The following is a 19,071-nucleotide window of genomic DNA, read 5'->3' on the forward strand; positions in this document are numbered from 1 at the left end:
GTGTTGATGAAAGCGATGAGAGCGATGATAACGACGAGCAGGAGGAGGATGACGATGATGAAGACAAAAATGAAAAGAATCAGTCTGTTGAGAGGCAAGTTTGTTCTAATGATGGTTTAATGAGCAAATTAAAGAAAAATTATTTCGATCTTAATAGTCCTAGAACGAGATCTAGAGGTAACGTTAAGATCAATCTTTGGACATTGGATGTTAGTCCCATATTACCAGAGGGTAAGTCAAGGCACAGAACAAGAAGGAAGCCCAAGTATGATTTGACGATCGACAAGTCAGATGAAGGCTTTACGATACCATTACCTCCCGACAAAGATAGTAAATTAAAGATATCCGCGGATTTACTCGATAAAGCAATCGATGCTTCGATGAATTCAAGCGCTGATGAGAGTTTGTGCGATGAAGATGAAGCTGAAATTATGGTGGCAGCTACTGCGAGTACGCCCGAAACAAAGATGAGGAGACGTATAGCTGGGAAACCTACAAGAACGAATTTACGATCGTCTGAGAGAGAAGCTGGTATAATAAATAATGCCCTTGAATTAACTTTGGAGGAATTGTCCCGCGTCAATGTGATAGAAAAAGAAACAATAGAGAATATTCAAGAGACCAATGATGATTGGAAACAGAGTAGCATAACATCTCATAAGGTTGGCAGGCCACGGAAGCATTCACAATCGTCACTGTCAATGAGCGAAACGAATTTGGCTGCTACATATTCTACCAGATCTAGTAATAAAATGTCGTCTACGCGTCTAGTACAAGAAAAGAGGGTGGCACCACTAAAAATTAACTGTAGGGGGGAGGAATTGAAAATCTGTGATATTAATGATACTTTAAATGTCCAAAGTGATGAATCAGACGAATCTGAAGGCATTTTCAGTGCTGATCCTCCCGAGGATACTGTAGCACGGCCTAATGTAACAATGAGTACAGATAGTTGCGATGGTAATGATGAAAATTATGTATGTTCTAATATTATTCCATTGCAAGAAGAGTCGAGTCAATCCAAATCTGAATTATTTAATTCCAAGTTTGAACTGTCCGAAGATAATCGTCCGCTCAGTCCTATTCTCAATGTTAGAATTGTAAAAGTGACGCGCTCTTATGCACGATCACGTACAGAAACAAAAGATAAACACGTAGTTCTGCAGGTGATTCCTGACGTTGCGGAATCAAAACAAATAAAATCTTCTGACAAGGTTCAAAATAACGCTAGTAATGTAGACGGGTTGGATTTGATCTCAAATTCTGCGATCGATGATTTGCCGTGTAATGTTGATGAAGAGTCTACTTCTAATAGATCTAGTCCAATAATGAATGCAAGACATTCAAAACTCACACGATCTGCCACACGGTTTATTTCGGAAACAAAGACAGAGGAAACGGAAGAAAATTATAAAAACAAAAATTCGAATAATGAACAACCAACATTTGCTACTGCTGCTTCCAAGTCATCCTTTGATAATTCGTCTCTAAGAATTGTGAATGAAAAAACCGAAAATGAGCAGATCAAAATTAAAATAACCCGATCAGCTGTGCGATCGAGTTTCGATAATAAGGAAACGCTAAATATGACTTGTGAGCATATAAAAACTACCGGTGATAAGGCAAAGAATTTAGAAACGTTAATTACCCCAGCAACTACAGAACTCAAAGAGAACTCATCAATGCAAAAGAGCAATGTCGAAGAACTAACTTCAATAAAGCTTAAGCGATCGTCCGCGCGCCTAACCAGTGAAGCTCAAGTAAAACGTAAAGTTACATTGAGTACGGATACTGCGAATTCAGAAACGATGAAGCTTACACGCGAAGGCCTAATCGATACAGGCTCGAAGGAAAGAGGGAAGACTTTATCAGAAAAAAAGCATAGTAGTTCAGAAAAGCAAGTACCAACAAGAGAGATGACTTTTGATACAAATTTAAATTCAACGGGAGTTATACCAGAAAAGTTTGGCACTGTATGGTCTCAAAAGGATAGTACATCTGAAGTCATTTTAGACAATAGATTTGATGTTGATTCAAAGGATCAACATTTTACATCGACATCTCAAGATTCACAAACATTTGAGTCGAATGCGACTACTGCAGTTGAATCGAAACCTAACAAAATAGCTAAGGTGGACGTTGCCGTTTCAGGGGTAATGACAAGACGTTCCAAAGTTAGTACAAACGTCGAGACTACATCGACAATTTGTAATGAATTAGAGGTTAATGCTGAAGCGAAAGAAGATTTGAGCTTAACACTTAGTGATTTGAAAGTAGAGAACGCTCTTCCCGAAACTATTGTTATAAATACAGACGCACAGTTGAACGATCAAAATAATCAAACTGAAGAGTCGATTTCGGAATCGTCGCGAATTACGAGATCAAATATGCAACTACCCAATCCATTATGCCGTAGATTTTTGAATCCGGTGAAGCCAATTCTACGACGTAGGCCCGATACACCTATGCCTGTATTCTATACAATTCGCCCAATTACGCGATCGTTGGCTAACAATAATAACAGTGGTAGTAGTAGTAGTTCCGATAGCGAAAGTACTTCCTCGAATTCCCAGGGCCACCTTAAACTTAGTCCGCGAAGTCCAAAATCATCCATTGATAATGGCTTTCTTGTACCAACTTCGCCTCCAGTAAGTATACGTCGCAGCCGCTCTACTACTTATGTTAGAATGGCTGAGCGCTTGGCTATGGAGAGAAAAGAGATTGCGGTACCATTAACGGCTGTGAAAGGCCACGTTACAGATACCATTTCCACTGACAGCTTGACGATCAATCGTGTGATTGCCAAAAAACGACCAGATACACCGCTCCCTACACCTGAGCAATTCTCCAGATTAACGAGGTCAAATATCGACACTTACATGCCCTCGCCGAAATCACTGCCACCCGTATCGAAATTCAAACAGCAGGTTAGTCGTGGCGTTGCGATCCCATTACCTTTGGATGTGGAACAGCAATGTGATCAGCAACAACGATGTGACGTGGATCTCGAGTCAGCGGCGATCGTAGACGGCACCGATTCCAATGGAAATTCGCTCGAGTCGAATGAAAGGCCACAACGCACTGCCAAAGTTGTCGCTATTCTTAGCCTTGATTCTAAAAACATGGGCAAAGTTAGTCAGTATCAGAGCGCTAGCATCAGTTCAACGCAAAAGACACGATTGGTGAACAATTCCGAAGGCGCACTTTTAAACAATACGAGGTCAACGAGGTTAAGCAAAGCCGTGTACAGTGGTAAAGTATCCAGCACCGAATTGATTACAAATACCGATGGTAATAACAGTGGCAACTCACGAACGATAACAATGATAGACTTGGATGATGAGCCAGACTATACCGGCATGATGGATATCACGCATGGTATAAGTAAACGTGTTAAGCGAACACGACTTAACAATCAATTGGCTAAACCGATTCTCGACTTTAATAAGTCATACTCCGGTAGGGAAATACAGACGATTGAAATTGAGGACGACGAGGACGATAAAATACCAATGAAGAAACTGAATCGATGTAATCCACCCCCTACTTCAACCATAAGCGGTCCACCCGACAAAATGAATAAAAATCCTGTATCCTGAGGCGAGAATGACTGAATCGTTGTGCAAAATTAGAAAGAGAGATAAGCTCAGCGTTTACGAGCTTTTCTTTCTCTCTTTCTCCCTCTCGATCTTTCAATTTTGCGTCGTTGACGAGAACGATATATTATATATTGTGTATTATACAAAAACAGTAAAATAAAACAGTCCCATCGTATACAAGTTTATAATGAATTCTGCGATCGAATGTCAATCGTGTAAGCGCTATTGAAAATTTAAAAAGAGAATAGTAAAAAAATGGGAGAAATGCGTTCTCCTGTTTTATTTTGAAAATTAAAATTTAAGGGAGGGAGATTGAGTATTCTGAATGTACATAATGAAATAAATAAATACATATGAATTAAATTTTAAGATTGAAGTAATTCCGTTCGTGCGAGCAAGCGAGCAAATTGAAGAGAATTACTGTGGATTTTTTTCATTTTTTTCTTACGCACAGTTTCTCGTCTACATGCTTCTGTAAATGAATGTAGGTCATTAAGTTATTTTATAATTTATATTTCGTGATAAATGAAATCCATAACCAGACTCATGACTGTATTAAATTAGTTATGGAATTAAATAGAAATAAGAAAATGGAACGAGGAGAAACATGTATGACGCTTAAGTTATACGTCGCACGCAGTATACAAATAGTTATAAATACTGATGTAGGTGACATTCGAAGATATGGGATTCACATAGCAATATCTCAGAAGTTAAACTAAACAATGACTGCATACGCGATGCTCATACGAAACATTGTTATTCTTTCATATACGCATACAAACGTACACAAATACACCATCCAATCCAGATTCAATACATTTATGCAAAAAGAGTTTTTCCATTACCATCATTTTTGACGGTTACGACTAAAAATTACAAACAAATAGCAATCTATCTATTTTTATATATCGTAATTTTTTTTTTTTTTTTTTTTTTTTTTCATTTTTTTTCGAACTCGTAAAATCATCCTTTCAAATATGGGGATGCGTGCTATTGTAATTAATGAAAAATGAGAGCGACTATATATAAGTATTAAGTTGCGTGCCTGTATTTTGTATGATCGAATGAGTCCTTGAAAAGGAAATAAATGAAATATTCCTTACTATGAACAAAAAAACGTGTTATCTTATTTCTTGGTACGTTTCCAAGTCTGTTCGATCAAAGGTTCAGTTCCGTTTTGGTGTCAAATTTGCTCAGTGTGCTTGTTTATATTTTGAGACATCTTGCACGTTCTAATGATACATTATCAGTTTGGTGTGGCAAGGCTGTCATAACCGCACGATAATTGATCTATCTATAAATTTTTCAAAGGATTACTTTTTTATTGACATTTAAAGAAAAAAAACAGAAAAAGAAAAACATTTTATAATAAAATGGCACCAAAACACTGCCTTTGCCATTCCAAACTTGGATACAGCCAAGATATAAGCAGGCACAATTATGAGCGTTCTTGGGGATTATTTCTCTTTTTTTTCTTAACATCTAACAATTCACAAAAAGGGATAGAATGAGTCTTTGAACGAACTAGAGACGATTTCCCTAATATTCCTATCCGTTAATTCAAAAATATTTTTCAAATTTTTCTTAAAAAAAATTTAAGGGTTATTGTCAATTAAATATTTATTTTATATTTAAATAATTTGTTATAATTTAGATTTCTTAATTTGCTGGCATTGTTTTTTAATTTTATAACATTAGATACGATACTAAATGAATTGAAATTAATATTTGCATACGTTTTTTAAAAATTAAATCATTATTTTCATGTGATGTCAGGAAAATACTGAATTTTTATTATTATCTCGTTTTATTGAAAGAAACTTTTCAGAGCATTTTTTAAATTCTCTATACATTTATTTAGTCAATAAAATATTTTTAAAGTATTTTGACATTTGGTATTAGAATTTATAAAAAATTAAAAGTTAAAAAATATATATTAAATTTTACTTCATTTATTTTTGAATTAACAAGTAGCAAACAAATTTAAGAAAATTACATAATTTCAGTTAAAATATAATATATTATATCAGTAATTTCCAATTTTTTGATTTTATAATATTAGTTTATTATTTTAATTAAACTTTAATATTTTAAGAAGTTATTGGTAAGTTATTCAATACATAGGTTATTATAAATTAAAAATTATGTGTGAACTATAATTGTTTTATTAATATAAGAAAAATTGTATAAGAATTTATAACTCATTTTTGTATCTTGCATCTTACAGATTTGGTTATCAGAAAATACCTTGGAACAGATGCCGGTTAGTATTCATCAACTAAGTCATATTGTATTTGAAATTTTTTTGTAAAAAGTAGTTTTATATAAATTTACTTAATATCTTTATGTTTCTTAAGTCTCATGCAAAAGTAAGGTGGCTTAATGACGACCGAATTTTTAAAAATACAGATACGAATTGCTTATAACATAATACTATAACGCTTAACTGTACATTCCAAGATTTCAATAATTTTTTATATATGAAAGCATAATTTTGCTTTGTTTAGACTATTATATATTTAAAAATTTCATGTTATAATTTTATATTATATAACAAAATTAAAATGTTTTTATTTAAATTATATATATGCCGGTTTCTTTATAATTAGATGTGGTGCCCACCAACTCCTCCTACGTCGGATAATGATGTATACATCGATTATTCTTTGGGGTTCCTCTATGATAGTACTCCAATGTCAGAAGCGCAATTGCCGCCAATTTATGTTAAAAAGGAGCAAAAACGAAGTCGCGTTGATGCTGGATCTACGGACAGAGATGGTAAGTCAATGTAATCCAAATGGATATATCATAGTGTCACTTAAAAAGATTGCAATACAATAATAATCAATTTAAATAAAAAATTTTAAGGCGAATTTATTGATAATCAATAATTTAATTAATGCTCATCCTGAATTCTTTGATAATAATCAAAAAAGAAAACTTTTCTATTATTTATTCTGCTAATTCGAGTCAAAATTAAAAGTCAAAATCTAAAATGTTTTTATTATATTTGAATGCTTATGAAAATTTAAGTTTGAATGATAATGTACCCATTAGTAATTTCTTTGTATCAAGAATTAAAAAAATTAAAATACTATATGATTTTATCAACAGATGTATTAAAAAAATATAGAAAAAATAGTGTTTTGTACAAATAATTTGTTTAATTGAGAATTGACTTCTGGGCAAGTGAGAAATATTTAATGATTTATTTATTTTTTTACAGGTCGTCGACCCATAAAAGTTAGACATAAGGAAGAATCCGTGTATGCCCCTCGATCGTTGTTTGATCGTCCATCGCCAGCTTTAACTAAAATGCGTCGTGACATAAAACTGCACAAATATCGCGGAATGATGAGGCCACCTATAACAATGACAGGGGTAAAGCCTTCTGCCATGATAAAGTCAGCTACAGAGCAAGAGCCAGCACTGGAATGGATGATTCATGAGGACTGGGCTCTTCTTCAGGCCATACAAATTTATCAAGGCCTACATTTGAATTTAATGATTATTTCGCCGGGCCATACGCCCAACTGGGATTTGGTAGCAGATATTGTTAACAATATCTCAAGGATTTACAGGTCACCCAAACAATGTAGAAGTAGATACGAAGCCATAATTGTACCAAGAGAGGAAGGCAAGCTTCTGTACGATACAACACCAAAAAAACAAAAAAAACAGAAAGGAGTATATAAAATTTCCCAAGTGTCAGAGGTAAAGGAAACCTATTTCTTACGAAACAATAATATTTGTGATGTGTACAAATATTTCATTAATAATTTTTTGACATTTACTGTTAGCAACAGAATAAGACAAATCGACCAATGAGAACGTCACAATTGTATAATCAAGATAAGAATCATTCATTTACGACAACGTGTTGTCAACGCTTTGATACAATAAAATCAGTATCAAATAAGCGCGCTCCAACGGTGAAGGCATTATTAGTTAATCCGATGATGAAAAATCCAAAACATGCGGCAGTTTTAGCTGATTGTGGTATTCAGTATGATAGTCCGTTAGCTCCTATAGATGTGGCCACACGCCGAGCAGAAAGATTGGCGAAAGAAAAATTAAAAAATGCCGTTAGCACCTCGGTACGGTGAAAAAACTATTTTTGTATTTGTACTTAAATTTTTCAAGATTGTTTACCCTTTTAGACCGTTAAGCATTTGAAAACATTCTTTAAATTATCAAAAAGAAAAAGGACTTGCAAATTTTAAACAGATTTGTAATTTTTGACTGCTTTATTTTAATCATGAGCTTATATTGTTAGATGATAGCAATTACATATACAGCAGAAAGTAAATTTATTTATTAGATGTTAATAATAAGTTCGATAAATGTTCATTACGAAATTATTAAAAAATTTTTATTTATTAATTGAATTCTAGTATTATATATTTTTAAATTAAAAAAAAAGTAATATATAGGGAAACATTATTTCACTTCAATTGAATATTTGAACATTCAAAAAGGTAGATAATGCGAAAATGTACTCTAACTAAACTTTAGGTAATGACGGCGGAACAGCAACAACAAGCAGCGGCACGACTTATTCAGCAGCAGCAGCAACAACAGCAACAGCAACAACAGCAGATTCTCGCTCAACAGGTTCAACAAAATGTTACTACGAATGCCCAAATTCACCAATTGAGTCAAGTGGTAACAACTGTGGCAACTGCAACGGGAGGCGTAACATCAATAAAGGCTTCGAACGTGGCGGCAGTGAGTTCGTCCAATATAGCGAGTACGAATGTAAAGACACGCGTGAGTAGTGCCGTCGGTATGCAAGACGTGCGTCCGAGTCCCACTATCGTCGCCAATTTACATACCGGTCAGCGCCTTACTAGTGGAAGCCTTGTCACTACAACTCAGAATCCTGCTATCATTGCCCAGAAGAACATTGTCGGCTATACTCTCGCCACAGCCAACAGTAAAAACCTCACACCAGCTCAAATTCAGTATGTCAAGCAACAGCAGCTCTTGCGTCAACAGCAACAACAGCAGCAGCAACAGCAGCTGAAAGTGTTGCAGGCACAGGCGGCTAGTGGTCAGAAAATGTCGGTAGCAGTGTCGACAACTGCTGCCCAGCAACGCAGTGCTACTCTTATGAAACAAGCGGGGCCTGCCGGTACAACTCTCGCGCAGCAACAAGTGGCTACGGCAAAACAGCATCTCACCACTCGACAGGTGTGTCATTGAATCTCAACCTTTTAATTTATTTTTTCATTAATATTAAGTGGCACTGTGGTGCTTATTTAAATTAATTAATCTAACTTATTTTTTTTCTCTTTTTAATGATTATTTGATAGGTTTCCGAGTCGGATATGGCTGCATTGCTTAAACGTCAACAGCAGCAGGGCAAGACGGTGACGCAAGTGCAAGTACCAGCTCAAGCTGGACTCGCTGCAAATCAAGTTTATTCACAAGCGGGTTTACAGGTGCAGCAAGCGAGTACCTCAGGGGCAGCCGCACCAGTCGCAACACTTGTCAAGACTGCTGGTACTGTTACTGGGGTCAGGACCGCTACACCTCAGCAAATTAGACACCTGGCCCTACATCCCCAGATACTTGCACAGCGCAAATTACCCGGTCAAAAAGTGACTCAGTTGGCACAAGTTGCCGGAAAGGGTGGTGTACAAACTCAACTAATTGTGCAACAGAAGGGTGGTCTTCAGGGTACAATGACTGTTCAACAATTACAGCAGGTTATGAAGCAAGTGCAACCTGGTAGTACCATGCAGCAGTTTACTCATGTAAGTTCATTTACTTACTTACTTACACACACACACACACGCCCAACAGCAACACAACCAAATTTTATGAATTAATATGATTATTTTGCTAATGCTTATGCCATAAAAAGATATTAATTTTAAAGATTTAAAGCACGAGTAGTGTGAGTAATTCAATATATTAAATGGATATATATTGTTATGCACAAGTGAATCATAAATGTTCAACATTATTCATTTCAGCTTCCATTTGTAGGTTACTAGATTGAAAATTTTATATTAAATATATATTATATATATATATTATATATATATTAAAATAATCAAAATTTCAATAATTTCACAATAAAGCAATATTTCTACTTAAATATGTTTATTTGTTTATCTCTTGTACACTATTTACTACCAATTTCAACAACCATTTTGAATGATTCGTTTTTAAATTTTACTATTATTGTATATTCAATCTTTCCCCTTGTTTTTAAACATATAGCGTAGTAGCATTTTAAGCATATTAGATGAAAAATCTATCTTATCAAAAGGATGTAATTTGAGTGTTTGTATAAAAACATAAACAAAAAAGTAAGGAGCTTGAAAAATTTGTTTATTTTACAGGTTTCTGCTGGACAAGCAGCTGCTCAACCAAGCCAAGTTGTGCTGGCCAAATCACCCCTTCAAACACGCGTGATTCCAGTGTCCTCCAGTGCTTTGAAGCAAACGATTCAAGTTGTGGCGGCTAGCACCGCTCAACTTCGCCAAGCGACGCCCGGTCAGGGAAAACCGATTGTCACTACAGCCAGAGCCAGTCCAGGCCCAAGCCAAGTTAGGCTTCAAACAATATCTCATCAAGCGCACGTCCAACAGCAAGTGTCGCAGCAACAACAGCAACAGCAGCAACAACAACAGCAACAGCAAACTTCCACCGATTCACAACCTAAATAAATGATTTTTTACGTAACTGATTTAAGGTGTAGAGTATAATAGCGATCGTGCTTCATTTTAAACGACAATTGTACGACGATACTTCCGTTGCAAAGATTTGCATTGTAAATTAAAAATTGAACATTCCATATTTGCTTCTAGATATTCTCAGCCCTTATGACCTTATGACCTTATGTAAAGTACGTGGATACGTCAGATTTTAAAACTGCATTCTTCGTGTTTGTATATTCAAATGTCTGTTCATTACTTAATTTTCATGCTGATTTTGATTTTCATATTTTCTGATAACAAATATACGATCTGAATTTAGCATTTAATATCAGAAAAGTAATACAAATAGATATTTCGCAATATTTAATTATATTCATAATTGATATTAAAGGTGATAATTATAGTTTAATAAAAGGTGTTCTTGTCGATAAAGTTGTAATAATTTTTTAAAAATTTGTAATTAAAGCATCAGGAAAAAATGCATAAATAAATCGGCAATTATTTGAACTTTCATTATCGGTAGACATGCTATTAAAAAAACTGATTTTTTAGATCTGTTCCTTGCAGAACATATGGTGTAGTTGATATTTAGATAATCATTATCTTACAATTTTTATGAGATAATGGAGTAAATGAGACTGATAATTCAATTTTCTGTCAATAGTAATGGAAAACTACGACAGTATTTTTGGATTTTCTCAAATTTGATTTCTCCCAAGTATATTTTATTTTTTAGCTTTCTAATAATTTTTCAAATTTAATTTCTTTTTGCTATTATTTAGCACATTTAAAGAATTTTATAGACATGTGTTGCTTATATTTGGATTGAAAGTGTAATAATATTAAAAACAAATAATTCAGTCAATAACAATAGTTAGAGACGATTACATTGTCACAACATTAAATAGCTAATATTGTACATATTCACTCGATTTTGTACTTATAAAATATCATAAGCAAATTGAGAATGAATTTATAAATTATGTGAAAACCATATGGATAGGCTTTTTAGAGGGGTAAAATATAACGAATGTTGTATTGCATTCGATGTATATAAGTAGTTAAAGCATACCTTTTTTTCAATGTAAATCTTTACAAAGTGAATACAAAATGTTCTTTACATGATTACTGTAATTGGTGAGGTTTAAATTTTTAAAATACCTTTTTTCAAAACGTTGCACTAAAGTCTATAAAGAACAAAAAATTGTACACACTCCAAACAGTATTTATAGGTTTTATTTTATATGCGCAGCGATTCTATTCTCCAATATTGGATTTAATAATCGATGTTTCAGATTTATAATTCTATTGCCATTACTACTCAGTGTCTGAACATAAAATAAAAATAGTGAATTATTATTTGTTATGCGCGTTTAAGAAATCGAAATAAAAATAATTTTAAGTTAAATTTGTATGTATTGTATAATATTTAAGTGCGCTCAGTAGAGTATAAGAGTAATTTGCAGCAGGGCAAAATGATAAGATTGTATCAATATTGTATATGTTTAATTCGTGTATTATAAATATTTCAAATAAATTTCTTCTACGAAGAGTTTCATTGTTTATTTATTATTAAAATTAATAATCGATTATAATTTTTACAAGATTTAAATTAGCAATTAAAAAAATATAAGGAACATATTTTTATTTTTAATTTTAACCATTAAATATTATGTAATTATTTTATTTTACATTAAATTTTAATTTATATGTTGTAATGCAATTATGATGAACAATACACCCTATAACCGTTAATCCAAACTAAGTCACTTTCCTTATTAAGGTGTTTATGTACTATTGTATCCATCTAAAATTATATATATGTATATATGGCTATATTATTTACTTATTAGTTTAATAAAAAAAATTTTGTAGGATAAAATTTAGAATCACATATATTAGGCATGATAAAGAAAAGTTAAAAACAATATTTTTCATTAAAAATTAAAAATTACAGAGTTAGTCTCAAAATTTATAGATATAAAGTTTTTCAATCATTTATACTTATATCAAGCCAATTAATTTATGAGTTTATTTCATAAAAAAAAGGGTAAGTAAAGAAAGTATCAAATATATGCATATTAATAGTTATGCATGTAATTAACATTAATTATATAACTAGAAATTGTAGTATATTATAAATATTGTTAGTATTATCAATAAAATATAGAATTGTAAAAAATATAAAATTTATAGAAATTTTATCTAACATTTCTATAAATTTATTTTATGCTTTTATAAATTAAAAATTTATAGTCATTGAAAATATAAACATATGCATGTATATATTTATTTAATAAAATTAAATTTTTATTGGGATACATACTTTTAGAACTTTTTTTTAAGTTTACTATATATTAAATAATTTTAATACTGATCTCAGAAAATATTATTTTTAGAAAATTAAATGTTCATTTTATACTCGGATATGCATTTACCTGTAAGTGCGTGTGCTGCGCATCAATTTATAAATGCTGAGTCAACGTTTTCACGGGAACGCTCGAATGGACATTTATTTGTCAATGTAAAAGTTTTTTTTGTCAAACTTGTACATAAAATATTACAATTCCAAAGCTCAACTATTTGAAATTTTCTAACTTGAACAGTGTATTTTTATCATATACTGTTATAATAGCAGAACGATTGTAATATATATATATATATATATATTTTTTCAACAAATTAACGACATAAAACTCAGATACTATATTTAACAAAGATTCTATAATTATTAATACAAATTTTTACTACTTTCTATTTATTTGTTAAGAATTAGTTATCAATTAAAATAATTTTATTTTCAATTAATCGGAATTTTAGTATGACTCATGTATGCACATTTATAAATAATTTTCTTATTTATTAAAGCCTATTAGGGCTTAAATTATTTATTAAAATAACGTTAATCTTATTCAGGTGATCGATAGTTGAATATATATATATATATATATATATATATATATATAATGTTTTCTAAATTAATTTTTATTTTATAATATCTAATTTTATTTTATAAAATCTAAATAAAATATTTCTCGTGTATTTAAAGCGAAAATTAAGATTTATTATATCAATGAAATGTAAGGTCTTATCTTAATTTTATTTATTTCTATTAAATTAATAACATAAAAATTTAACAGGATAAAAGAGATACTTTTATAAAGACATAATCAAATGTTTTTAAAAATTATTGTATGTATAAATTATTTTAAGAATACCGGCAGTGAATATAAAATTTAATGCTTGTTCTTAAATTATTTGAATTTTAAAGCCGTTTGAATTATATTGATTTTTTTCAAATTTTGAGCTTTACTAATAAACTTATACAAAACTTTCAGAATTTGAAAAAATAAAAAACTTCTCGAAGAACTGGAAGTTATTTATAACGATGTTTCTCAAACATTTGTTCAATCTACTTATGATCCATAGTAGACAATATAAATACAGACGGTTATTTTATTTATTGGCGAAGTACGATATTCGTTTTATGGATGTTGTATATTTATGACATTTTATACTATTGCGTTCAGCTAGTATGAACAAGAATAGCAAATTCAATCTTATTTATACATTTAGATTGTAAATCATTTTTTTTTTTTTTTGTTAGATTTTATTTAAATTTATCGTGAAAAATGCCTTCTTAGAAGTAGCATTACATTGAGCACGTAACACATTTTTATCTTTAAATATGAATTATTCTTTCTAAACTTGATAGATTCGTAAGATAGATTGTATTAGGCTGAATTGAGTGCTCAGTAAATAATGAATTTTATCTTATGTAGAGATCCGGATAAAAGTATTATTTCGATAATTTATATTATATATTATATTGGATGTTTAAACGTAAAACAAATTTATGTAATGCACTAATGCATAAATATTTGCCATGATTTAAAGATTTTGAAAGGTATATTATTTTTTTGTCGACATTTTATAATGTCGCATCTACTGTAAAAAAGGATAAAAGTAATGAAGTGCAAAAATTGAATGTGCAATTGCTATACTTAACCATCAGCGTCAGATTGAGTGATAAAATGAAATTACACGGAACAGCTAAAAAGATCGATTAATTGCCTTAGACATTAGCCTTAATCCTCTCATTACGGATATTTTAGTCCCAGCAATTCATTGACACCTGAAAATTGTCTCTACGGACATGAATTATTACTGTACAATATCGACAAATATTTTAGTAAATATATAAAATATCTAATTATTGAAACAGTTTTCGATCGATAAAGGTTTCTATTCAATATTATCTTGTCACTGTATTATCATTATTTTGAAATTTGAATTTATGTATATCATTGTATCCTACTTTTAACTGTGTAGGTATATTACAGTATGGTAAATTACTTGTCACATCAATAATTAATTAGTATACAGCTACGATGAGGCATTAGCTAACTATAAGGATTATAAGTTATGCTGATAACTATTTTTTGTTCACTTCGGTATTTTAATTCCCGAGATTATTCAAATATTGTTGAAAACATTTATATTTTGTAATAGGTGGTTGACTTGGTTTATTGTCATAGTACTTCCATTCATTACAACATATCTATTTGAAAGAAAACAACCTAAACTTTATCGACCAATTTTTACAATAAGTAATTGATAATTTTTTTATTTTATTACATTTTTTACAGTATACCTTATATTTATTGTCAATATTAAAAGATTAAAATATTATATATATTTACAAATTTTTTAAAATATATTATTATAAGATAATATATCTTTATTGTTGAAACACAAAATTGCGCTTTATCTTGGATTATTTAAAAAATTTACACGTTTTTTCATAAATAATTTATACATTAATAAATAACTGTATTGTAAATATTTTTATTCAATTTGTCCCTTATAACAAATTATTTATAATTATAATTTAATTTCAAATTCCTATAGTCAATTTATAAATATTTGCAATTTAATGTTTAAAATCTCAGTTAATTAAGTCTATACATGATGAATCTTAATATATAATAATAATTTATATTAATTATTTAAACAATAATAATTTATTTGTTTTAATATTTTTATGTAGCCAATAATGGCAGAGGATGAAGAAGATAAGGAGTATCGGTGGGAAACAGGTTATGAAAAAACATGGTAAGATTTAACAAATAATTCAATTTATACTTAAAATATATTTAAAATGTAATTTTTATATTATTTTATTTATATTTCATTAACTTTTGTTGTCTTTAGGGAAGCAATCAAAGAGGATGACCATGGAATGTTAGAAATCTCTGTTGCAGACATCATACATAAAGCAAAAAGGAAACGTCAACTAGAGAGAAAAGAAGGTTCACGTTTAGGAATGATGAGACATTTATATGTTATTCTTGATTGTTCTGAATCTATGACAAATCAAGATTTAAAACCCACTCGTTTTTTGTGTGCTCTAAAAGTATATAATTAGTAATGAAATTATATGAATTAACATAGCAATCATAATAATAATAATAATAATAATAATAATAATAATAATAATAATAATAATAATAAAATTAACAATATTAATAATCACATATAATTATATCTATTAATTTTATAAGTTTTTATAATATAATTTCAGCTTTTAGAAGATTTTATAGATGAATTCTTTTACCAAAATCCAATTAGTCAATTAGGTATTATTATAACAAGGAACAAAAGAGCTGAAAAAATCACAGATCTCACTGGCAATTCTAAAAAGCCACTTAAAGTAAAGTGTACAGTTTTTATGTTACATTTATTTCATTTTTTTTTTTTTTTTTTTTATAAATAGTCATTTAATGTAAATGTGAATGTAATAACATAATGCATTTTAGGATTTAAGAAATTTACAACAAACATCTTTTACTGGTGAACCATCGTTGCAAAACTCATTAGATATTGCGTTAAAAACATTAAAAATGTTACCATCGCATTCAAGTAAAGAAATTTTATTAATAATGGGTTCTTTAACTACTTGTGACCCTGGAGACATTGGAGAAACAATACAGGTTTTTGCTCTTTTTATGAAATTTATATAAAAAACATATATTTAAATAAATAGATGAACATTAACTTTTTTAAAACGTTTTGAGACTTTAAAAACTGAAGGAGTTAGATGTAGTGTCATTGGTTTAGCTGCAGAGTTAAATATTTGTAAAGTAATGGCTCTTAATACTGGTGGTGATCATGGAGTGGTATTAGATGATAAGCATTTCAAAGAGAAATTAACAGCACACGTTGATCCTCCACCTGCTGCAACACGATTAGATGCAGCTCTAGTCAAAATGGGGTTTCCCCATCATGCTTTACATGCTTCTACAACAGAATTATCCGTTGCTGTGTGCATGTGGTAAGTTCTTCACTCTAATTTAATTAATTTTCCATTGACATAAATTTATTATTTTCAATTAATTAAATTCATATAACGAATTATTAGTTTATTTAAAATTTACTGTTAATAGTCATGCAGATAAATTAGAAGAAAATTCAAGGTTTACCAATCCAGGTTATTTATGCCCTCAATGCCTTAGTAAGCATTGTGAATTACCAGTAGAATGCAGAGCTTGTGGACTTACGCTTGTATCAGCTCCGCACTTAGCTCGATCGTATCATTATTTATTTCCTATCAAACATTTTAAAGAGGAACAATATGAAGGAGTTCCATCAAGTTGTTATGCTTGTCAAAAATTTTTTGTTGAAACAGACAGAAAGGTAAATTTTTTTAAAGATTTTAAAAAAATTTAGTTTTTCAAATATAGTTATAATTTACAAATACATATACGTATTGCAGATATATGTTTGTGAAAAATGTAAGCAAATATTTTGTATGGATTGTGAAATTTTTATTCATGAATCTTTACACACCTGTCCTGGATGTGCGACAAACCCAGAAATTATGTTTAAATCCATAAATAATAGTAAAAATCCTTTATAGCTACTGTAGTCACCTTAATTTAAAATTTCTTTGCTATATTTCGTTTTGTGAAGTAGTAATTCAACGAAATCAGATTATGTAATAGTATGAACAATCCAGATCTCTCAGTAATTGTATGTATAAAATATTCACGATTTTTAGTTAAAAGCATTATAATAGTTATTATATTATAATGAATACATAATAAGGGAAAAATGTTATCATTACTAATTAAAAAGATTTTTATATTTTTAAAAAGATTTAAAAACAAGTATATAACAAATAAAAATTTGGTATTAATGTATAATAGAATGTTACATAAATTGTCATTTCTTATAAATACTGTTAACATTTATAGCTTATATAATTTTTTTAATATGTCGCAAACATTATGAAATTAATCTAGAAGGAAAAAGTTATTAAAAATTTTAAATTATTTGTAGCGTTTAAAAAATATACATTGTAATGATGAATTTTTTAATTTGCATCATAAAAAAATAAATAAACTTTTTTTTAACAAATTACAAACCAACAAAATGTCACTATGTTAAATTTAGCACTGCTTATAAATTTTATTATTCCAAATAAATTTTCTATTTGCATTATCAACCTATGATATTTTAAATAATTTATTTAACTGTATTATGAAATTTTTTATTTTATAATTTATACAATAAAAAGAAGTGCAATCTTATAATAATACAGAAAAATAATTAAAAATGTTTTGTTTATATTAAAGCATGTAAAAACTGTTAACAAAAACGTCTTGTTGATGTTTTGAACATTTTTTAAATTTTTTAAAATTGTTTGTCATAGAAATTGAAAAACGTTATTTTTGCAAATTCATTCAAGATTTTCTATTAGAACTTTTGTATGTATAATTGATTATAATATATTGTATGTATGTATATCACATGTATAATTACAATAAGTGTTATTATAAAATTAATATCATTTATGAAAAACAGAAGTATTATTGAAGTAATAAATCGCATTTGAAAACCTTTTAGAGCAAGGTGATTAATTTTTATAGTTAAATAAAAAAATTTCGATTGAATGCCAATATCTTACAATTATTATGAAATTGGAAATGCACGAAATGTATAATTAAATTAAGCTTCAAATTCAATCGCTTAAAAGCTCGCAGTCAAGAGAAATTCATATTTCATAAAAGAAAACTAAGCAGGAAATAGATAGTTTAATAGAAGAACTTGCTTGGTCGTGACTGTAGAGCAGGTAATGTCCGACGAAGGAAACCTTTGGCAAAGTTGTTACGTTGAGCGCTACGCGTGGTTAGAAGAGGAGGAGGTGGCGATGAAGGTGCAGAAGGAGGGGGTGGGCGCGCTTTTCTCTAATCGGTAGCTCGAGTGGACAGGTGCACAACTTTTATTAGTTTACGGGCGACCAACGTCACAAGTGCACGACTGATTTTGAATCAACCGCTCATACTTTTTGCATGCTGGTATTGAATCTAAGGAGGAAAAAATTCGGAAAGGTAGTTTTTTTGGTAAGTACCGTATCGATTATTTGTGTAACCGAATGTTTAATTCATTATTATAATTTATAAATTATTTATTCATTATAATAATAATATAAATTATTCATTATTTATAAAGATCAAAAATCAAAATTTCAGATGTCAGTTCATCGAAACGATTTATAAATTTTCATTTGGAATAATTAACAGATTGCTATAAAAAATCTTTAAATTGCATCTGTAGAAAGCAGAGAGCTTTTAATTCATTTTAATCAAGAACTAAGAACAAAATAGATCGCGTTGTAAATATTTTTATGCGCAACAGGTTTCGGGCGTGTGATTTTAATCAAGTAATAAATATCATTTATTGTTTTTATCCAAGATATTTTTTATGAAAATGCGGTTTACAATTATTTATAGTTG

At 29.9% G+C, this 19,071-nt stretch overlaps 2 protein-coding genes across 2 annotated transcripts in view; both read left to right on the top strand.

Moving 5' to 3' along the window:
• dom (domino helicase) overlaps positions 1–10,682 on the top strand; it is a 27,029-nt gene extending 16,347 nt beyond the window's left edge. The window contains exons 24-30 of the mRNA XM_011496521.1: positions 5,830–5,865; positions 6,212–6,380; positions 6,829–7,316; positions 7,403–7,699; positions 8,118–8,795; positions 8,918–9,361; positions 9,956–10,682. Coding sequence (XP_011494823.1) covers positions 5,830–5,865; positions 6,212–6,380; positions 6,829–7,316; positions 7,403–7,699; positions 8,118–8,795; positions 8,918–9,361; positions 9,956–10,282 — 2,439 coding nt within the window. The 3' untranslated portion in view covers positions 10,283–10,682. The remainder of the gene's footprint in view (positions 1–5,829; positions 5,866–6,211; positions 6,381–6,828; positions 7,317–7,402; positions 7,700–8,117; positions 8,796–8,917; positions 9,362–9,955) is intronic.
• Positions 10,683–14,664: 3,982 nt separating this feature from the next.
• On the top strand, positions 14,665–17,203 carry Ssl1 (general transcription factor IIH subunit 2 Ssl1). The gene is made up of 8 exons (XM_011496522.1): positions 14,665–14,883; positions 15,324–15,388; positions 15,488–15,689; positions 15,858–15,986; positions 16,093–16,266; positions 16,351–16,607; positions 16,720–16,969; positions 17,049–17,203. The coding sequence occupies exons 2-8, from the start codon at positions 15,330–15,332 to the stop codon at positions 17,190–17,192; spliced, it is 1,215 nt and encodes a 404-aa protein (XP_011494824.1). The 5' UTR covers positions 14,665–14,883; positions 15,324–15,329; the 3' UTR covers positions 17,193–17,203.
• The last annotated feature ends 1,868 nt before the right edge of the window (positions 17,204–19,071 follow it).

The sequence above is a fragment of the Ceratosolen solmsi genome, unplaced genomic scaffold (genome assembly GCF_000503995.2).
Source record: "Ceratosolen solmsi marchali unplaced genomic scaffold, CerSol_1.0 scaffold29, whole genome shotgun sequence".
Classification (NCBI taxonomy): Eukaryota; Metazoa; Arthropoda; class Insecta; order Hymenoptera; family Agaonidae; genus Ceratosolen; species Ceratosolen solmsi.